This window comes from Cavia porcellus, unplaced genomic scaffold (genome assembly GCF_034190915.1).
Source record: "Cavia porcellus strain 051 isolate PalLab524CR breed Dunkin Hartley unplaced genomic scaffold, mCavPor4.1 scaffold_21, whole genome shotgun sequence".
Lineage (NCBI taxonomy): Eukaryota > Metazoa > Chordata > Mammalia > Rodentia > Caviidae > Cavia > Cavia porcellus.
The window spans coordinates 13,563,754-13,571,732 of NW_026947504.1; the positions used below are offsets into that span (position 1 = coordinate 13,563,754).

Genomic DNA, 7,979 nt, shown 5'->3' on the forward strand with positions numbered 1-7,979 from the left:
CTCCCGGGCCGCTCCTGTGAGTCCCGGGCGCGTGTGCACGCCTGCGCGCGCCCGGGCCCCTTCTGGCAGGCTGCTTGTAAGATGAGTGAAGAAGCAGGTGGGGGAGAGGGGAGGCAGCGAGCGAGAGGGCGAGGGGAGCGCGGGCGCTGAGCGGCGCTCACTTGGAGCGCGGCGAGCGAGCGAGGCGAGCCTGATTCCATGTCCCCCGCTGCCTCCCCGCCAGACACGCGAAGATGATGGCCATGAACGCCAAGCAGCCTTTCGGCATGCACCCAGTGCTGCAAGAACCCAAATTCTCCAGCCTGCACTCTGGCTCCGAGGCCATGCGCCGAGTCTGTCTCCCAGCCCCGCAGGTACGTAGTGGAGCATAATTAGCGCTCTAAGGCACATTTTTTGATAGGCACTGGCTTCATGTTTTTTTCATGTCGCCCGGAACAATCGCCGCTGTCTGAACCCCTCTCCTCGTCTCCCCCGCGCTCTCTCCCGGCGCTCTCTCTCATTCATGTCTCTGATCCACACGTCTGTTCCAGCAGCGCGGCTGCCTCCGTATTAATTTTTATGACCTGGGCTTTGAGGAGAGGCATCTCGGTTGCTTGAAAATGTGTTTTAATCCTGAGTTGACAGTATTCCCCACTGACCGTGCTGTGCGCCTTCTCGCTTGCAGCTGCAGGGTAATATATTTGGAAGCTTTGATGAGAGCCTGCTGGCACGCGCCGAAGCTCTGGCGGCGGTGGATATCGTCTCCCACGGCAAGAATCATCCGTTCAAGCCCGACGCCACCTATCATACCATGAGCAGCGTGCCCTGCACGTCCACTTCTTCCACCGTGCCCATCTCCCACCCGGCCGCCCTCACCTCGCACCCGCACCACGCTGTCCACCAGGGCCTCGAAGGCGACCTGCTGGAGCACATCTCACCGACGCTGAGCGTGAGCGGCCTGGGCGCCCCGGAGCACTCGGTGATGCCCGCGCAGATCCACCCGCACCACCTGGGCGCCATGGGCCACCTGCACCAAGCCATGGGCATGAGTCACCCGCACGCCGTGGCGCCGCATAGCGCCATGCCCGCATGCCTCAGCGACGTGGAGTCAGACCCTCGCGAGCTAGAGGCCTTTGCGGAGCGCTTCAAGCAACGGCGCATCAAGTTGGGAGTGACCCAGGCGGACGTGGGCGCGGCTCTGGCCAATCTCAAGATCCCCGGCGTGGGCTCGCTCAGCCAGAGCACCATCTGCAGGTTCGAGTCTCTCACCCTTTCGCATAACAACATGATCGCGCTCAAGCCGGTGCTGCAGGCCTGGCTGGAGGAGGCCGAGGCCGCATACCGAGAGAAGAACAGCAAGCCGGAGCTCTTCAACGGCAGTGAGCGAAAGCGCAAACGCACGTCCATAGCCGCGCCGGAGAAGCGCTCACTAGAGGCCTACTTCGCCATTCAGCCACGTCCTTCATCCGAGAAGATCGCGGCCATCGCGGAGAAACTGGACCTTAAAAAGAACGTGGTGAGGGTCTGGTTCTGTAACCAGAGACAGAAACAGAAACGAATGAAGTACTCGGCTGTCCATTGACTGCAGCGGGGCGCAGCGTCGGGAGCCGGCAGAGTCTAGCGCGCATCGCCCCCTTCCGATGGGAGGGACGGTTATGGGGAAGGTGTTTCCTAGCAGGTCAGGCTCTCTCTCCCGAAGCCACAGACTTTCCCCGGTATCTCACCTAGTTGCTTCCCCCGTCTTCTCCTTCTCTTTTATTCCTTTCTATTCTCACCAAGAAAGTTTTGGCACTCAGAAAAAGAATTCAAGAAGGGTGAGCCCGGAGGGACTTTTGTGCTGTCCGTGGTGCTGAAACGCGCCCTCGAGTGCCTCGGGGCAGGAGCCACAGATCCCGAGGCCGGGGAATTGAGCCCGCCGCCCGACGCCAGGGTGAAAGCGCCACTTTGCGAGGGCGATTAGGCAAGGGGTGAAGCAGTGGAAAGGATGCGATAATAGTAATATAAAGTCTAGGATATCTAAGCAGAACACAAACATGTACTGGAGATTTATTAGAGTATATAAAATACACGTATGTTTCCAAAGGATAGCCTTATACTCCCTTCACCTAAATTCTACCCATCGTATCCTTTGGTTTGTCATAAATTCTCATAAATAGTATTGATTAGGTTCAGGGCAAGTGTACGGAGAGTTAGGGACACTGAGTTGTTTGGGGGTAAGTAAGGGCCCAGAAAAGAAGCATTCAGTTCAGTGACTGAAAAAGTTGGGGATCACTAAGGTATTAGCAAGCAGCAGCCAATATCAGCTCTGGCCATTCTTCCAAACCTGATGGATTTTGCGTGTTAATTACCTCCCGGTGGAGAGCAGGGGTTGGTAGAGTTCAGGATCCTCCCTGCCGAGGATTCTCCCACCTCGGTTCACTGTTCTTGCCTGACTGTCAGCCCAGTGCTTCAAAAGTGACTAACTTCTCCGATTCGTATGCAAGTCCTCCCAACACATCTAACCTCAGTTGCTCTTTTATTACTGTTGTTAGCATCGTCATTCATTCCTATTCTTTATTTAACTCCGCTTCTTTCCTTCCCTTTCATGTGAATGTCTCTTGGTAGAGGTTCATTTACAGTTTTGGCGGGAAGAAGAACTGGACCACCAACCTGGACCCTTCACATACCAGCCCCTTTGCCCGCATATTTTATTTTTTCGTTGCTTCATTGTAGTTTGTGTGTTGCTGTGTGTGAACTTTGGTTTCATTCTCTAAATAGATACAAATAAAATATTAAGTTTTTTTCTCTCTTCACCTGCTGAATTAACTTCTAAAATAAATGCTTTATTTTTCAACCCGAATCGCAGTGGTTTTCCTTCTCAGATGCTGAAAGATATTAGCCTTGGGAAGGACTTAAAAGTGAGACTCTAAAAGGGCCAGACTGACGAAAGTGAGACTCTAAAAGGGCCAGACTGACGTGTCCCTCCTAGCCACCACCCCCCAGAGCTCTTCTTCCCACCCTTCTCCCCCAGGGAATATGGTTGCTCCTCCCTGGGTGCCACGATTTCAAGGCACTTTTTCTCCCCACTACCCAGAGTCAGTTTGTCAACTATTAGCTCAGTTTGACTAGCATCAGATACTCTGAAGTCTGACGGTGGGTATTTCGGCCCCCTTGCCTCTATCCCCAGGCTAGTTTCCTAACTTCTCTAAACCTTCTCTGACAAGATTATCTTCGGAATAGAGAACTAACACCCACCGCTTGTGGTTATTGTCAAGACGAGGTGGGACTGTTTGCTGAAGGCATCTGGTAGATGGTGTTTGACACTTGCTGGGGAACAAATTATTTTTAAAAATTGAAAGGACCGAGGAGGAGATGAGGAATCGAGATAAAAAAGGAGAATAGTGGTCTGGTCGGAAGGACAAGTGTCTTTTGGAGATTTCCAGATCTCCTAAAAATTCAAGTGAAGTTGTCCTTCAGGATAGCCCATCTCTGCTTCTCTGTGGAGCTATCAACTTGCGAGCACCGATTCAAAACACCCCGTGTACCGTTTTGCACACAGTAGGCGCTCAACCATTGCCAGTCTCCACCTTTCTTTTCTTTTCCTCTAAAGGGAAGAGGAAACCTTTTTATTTACAAGCCGCAAAAACACCTTCATAATTTAAAAATTAATGCTACCAGCCCCGGAGTCGTCTGCACATTTTCCCGCTAAATCCTCCAAGAGCTCCGGGTCGTTAGATGTCGGCCCGATTTGGAGCAGAGTAGGTTTCCGCTTTTCGCGGTACCCCTCCTTCGACCCCCACGGCAGAAGCGAACTTGTGGGCAGCCCCCAGCTTCCTGGGCCTCGGCCCCTCGCTCCCGCTTTGCTCAACAGCCCCAGCGATTCCTCCACCTCCCTCTCCATCGGGTGTCCTTTAATAATAAATGCCCTTATGCCATTACATTATATTGTGGGTTTTGAAAATTTAAAATACGGCTGATGCAATATTAATTGCCTATAGTGGTATAAAACACAGGGCCGGAGCCCAGCCGGGCTGCAGAGGAGGCGGCCGTGAGCGCCCCGCACCGAAGCGCAGCGCTCCAGGAGGACGCGCCTTTGTGGGCTGCTAAGTTTCTAGCAGGTAAGAGCCTTCGGGTTTCCCAGCCAGGGAAAAAGCCCGTGAGCCACCACTCCTTTTTCGAAAAGTTCCCTGCTGTTATTTATTTCAAAAATTTAAAGAAAAAATCAACAGCAAAAGTTTGAGAGACTTTTTGGGGTGGGCCAGAGGAGCCGCCTGACGGGCACTGCGCGCCTCATCCAGTGCAGGCGCCGAGGCCTCCGAGCAGTTTGCACCCGCAGGCTGGAGCCGCGGCCCGGCTTTGAGGCGTCCCACCCGCTCCCTTCCCCCTGAGTGCGACGGGTCGGCGCCGCGGCCTCTCTCTTTCGGCTCGCTCAGGAAGCCAAGGGAGATGTGGTTTCCCCGGGATTGTGCAGTCGCCTCTGCCACTCGTCTGTCCGGCAGAGGCACAGACCCCTCTTGGGGGAGGGTGCAGCAGCGGGCTGGAGGGTCACACAGTCCTGGTTTGCAGCCCCAGTGGGGCCACTTCCTAATCATGTGACCGCGGTTAAGTCGCATCGCCTCCCTAAGCCTGTGCTGACGGATGTAAAGCTAAAAATTTATTCTGCAGCCTAATTGAGCACCGGCGGCAGGTTTTTTTTTTTTTTTTTTTTTTTCCTTCTCAGGTCCAGCCAGCTTGCAACATTTACTATTCAAGACGCAGCCAGCTGCAAGTTACTTTAACTTGTTTCAAGGCCAGGGTTCTGAGTTGTTTGAATAAAAAGCTGCAGCGGGTCTCTGTGGGAGAGACTTTTTGAGAGTCCTCTGGGGACCCGTGGGAAGCGTCTAGAACCTTAGTCCTTGAGTAGGGACCTGTCTGAAGGGATACGGGGTACACACTAGCAGAGCCCGGGGGAGTGGGACTCCCGCGCGCTCCTAAGCTGCGTGACCTCTGTCTGGCGAGTGGCTTCCTTTTTCTGTGTCCGTTGGGTTGACTATGGCATGCCCAGTGCACAGCTCAGAGCCTGGCCTAGACAGTAGGAAAACACATATTTGCTGAATGAACGAATGAGTTTTGTTTTGCAAAATGAAAACTCACTTGCCCCTGCATTTTAGGCTTTGTGGGAAACAAGAGAGCCCATAGGGCTCAGCAGCCTTCCTGGGAGTGGGCCTCAGGTGCTGGTGTTCCTCCCCACTCACGTCCATGTAAGGGCAGCCAGTTTCCTGCTCAGACAGAAGAGGCTGCACCTCACTTGGCCGTGATCCTGGATGGACACACAGGCGCTGCCTCTGGAATCTACACGGAGAGTCAGAGGGGGACCTGGCCTGAGTTCCCGTGTCTGGCCCCCTCTTGGGCCTGGCTCTTTTGCCCTCTTGCTGAGGTGGGCACAGCTCTGGCCCTGGAATGGTCAGAAGCGCAGAACAACTGCTCTTCTGTAGGGTGACCTCAGTGCCCTTCATTTATAAAACTGGAGGAAAAGACTCAGGATGCTCTGATGGTGTGAAACCACCTAAGGCCAGGGCCTAAACCGTGGTGGGCAATTGTGACTATCTAGTTGATTTAAACTGGCCCTCATACTCAGAAAAGGGAAGCAGGTGGACTCAGTGTTTCCCCTCTGTGAAGCCTGGTCTGTCCGTCCAGGAACGCGGTGCTCTCAGCTCACTGACCTGGTCACCACTCACGATGGAAATGTTAAAGAAGCCGCTTTCTTTCTACAGTGTGAGAAGCCTGCTGTGGAGGGGACCAACAAATCTCTGACCTTGGTGAAAGTATGCAAAGTTCCCACTGAAAGCTTGGCCCCAGCTGGTGGCTTCTTGAGTCCAGGACTTCCTCTAGACGGGCCATATGCTCATGGCCATGAAGTCCCGAGGAACAAGGTTCCCAATGGGAAAAGGAGGCGCTGGCCCTGGAGTCTCAACCCTCCACTCTCCCTGTTTCCACCTTTGGCTTCAGGGCCGGAAACCCAGAGCCTAGGACCGAACAGCTAAAATAGTTTTGTATCAGATGAGTGGGAGGGACTTTGCTGGCCCCTTTTACTTAAAATAGGTCTTCCGCAGTTATACGGCCACGAGGTGCTTACGCGCGCTCGCCGGGCGGCTCCCTGTTCCCCGAGCCCCAGCGGGCGCGGGTGGAGTGAGCCGCCCCTACCGGCCTCTCCCTGAGTGACAAGATCTGAACGGCACGGAGGGCTTTCCGTGTTACCGTTCCAAGCGCTTAGTCGGAGTTCCTAAGCACCACCCTAAGTAGACATCATTTACAATCCCATTTTACAGATGAGAACGCGGAGGTGCAGAAGGTCTATGTAATGTGCCCAGGACAAGTCACGCACATGGCAATGTGCTCAAGACAGACACAACCAGGGCAGGCTGGGCGACCTCGGGGCGCGGGTCCTAGTGGCCAGGGCAGCTCCTCTCTTCCGGCGCAGCCCCCGGCGTCAGGCTCCGCTGCGCGTCCGTGCTGCGCCCCGCTCCCCGCCCTGCTCCCCACCTCTGACCCCACCGAGCGCCGCCACGTGGATGCCGCCCCTTCCCCGGGCGCCCCTCCCCGCCCGGCTGCCCAGCAGCCGGGCCCGGCGCAGGCGTCTCCCCTTCGATCGCCCTTTCCGGGGGGTCAGGTTTCCCTCCGCCCCGCGACGGCGCTGCCCGCTTCCGCAGCAGCCCGGCTCCCAGGGCTCCCGGGGGCGGGTTCCGCCGGCGCCTCGGTGGTAGGGGGCTTCCCTGGCGGCGAGACCCCGATGCGCCCGGAGAGCCCTGAGCGCTGCCCCAGCCGGGTGGGAGCTCCTCAATCCGCCCCTCCGCAGGCCCGCCCAGCCGGGGATCCCGCCCTCTCCTCCGCCCTCTCCCCCTGTCTCCCTTCTGGGTCTCTCTCTCCTCTCCTGTTTCCTCTAATATATAAAAGATTTTTATTTCTAGGGCTTCACACAAATTCCACGTGTTCGTCCTGGGAAAATCAGAATTGCAAAGGGAAGGTGAAATGAAGTTAATTTTGCCCTCTTGCTGAAAACGCACCCCCAAGCTCACCTCTCTTTCCTCCACTTTCTTCCCCCCTAAACCCTAGACGCATATCAGCTATACCGACTGGAACCCCAGCGTCTGTGCCCTGGACGGGGCGCCCCGCCCCCGCGGCTTTCCTAGGCAGTTCACCACGTGGCAGATATAGTTAATGTCCAGCCCTCATAAATCAAGACCATAAAAAGCTTACTTTCATATGCACTCAATTTCTCCCAAACCTAAACTAATTGCATAAATTCCTTTAGGCCACTCAGAGCTGCTCTCTGGGTTGGGATCTGATCAATTAGTCATTAGGCACTCCATTAGCTGCCTTATATAAATGTCTCCTGTCAATTTGCTTGTAATTGAATGAATTTTAAAAAAAGGTGCAGTTATTAGTACAGATCAGAATGAGGGAAGGTCAATTTTATTCAAATAGTCTAAAAATGTCTTAATCTAACAGCAATAACAACAACAGCAATAATCAGCAGGCGTTTAGTCACCAGCCCCGCCCATGAAAAAATATTCTGGCCTGAGACGCAGTGACCTGAGTGTGTGTCTATATTCTGCCCCTTGGGAGGCAGGAGTCTCTCTGCCTTGGGTCTTCCTTTCCTTATAAGAGGAGCTGGTAATCAACGATTTTATACATGCACATAGCTTAAAAGTTGAATAACACAGAAGGACAGTTAAACCAATCTCAACCTCCACCAGCGTTATTCTAGTAGTTAATTGCATGTGTAAATGGCATTTTTGACACTTTTTTGATTCAAGGTTCATTTGTTGATATTTTAGTTAACATATGATGCAAACTCAAGAGAACTGAAACACTGGCCATGAAAACTCTCTCTTGGCCTTGACCCGAGTTGCCCGTTGGCCTCTGTGAAGGTAAGCAACATTCTCAGTTTCTCAGGAGTGTGACACAGACATTTCATTGGCTACTCTTTCTTGATTTGTCATTCTTAGTCATCATGCTTTATCATTGTGCTATATCAGAAA

General features: G+C 53.8%; 1 protein-coding gene across 1 annotated transcript; it reads left to right on the top strand.

Annotated features, from left to right (window-relative positions):
- The first annotated feature begins 233 nt into the window (after positions 1-233).
- Positions 234-2,654, top strand: Pou4f3 (POU class 4 homeobox 3). The gene is made up of 2 exons (XM_003477312.2): positions 234-353; positions 665-2,654. Exons 1-2 carry the CDS (start codon positions 234-236, stop codon positions 1,559-1,561), a joined length of 1,017 nt encoding a protein of 338 aa, XP_003477360.1. The 3' UTR covers positions 1,562-2,654.
- The last annotated feature ends 5,325 nt before the right edge of the window (positions 2,655-7,979 follow it).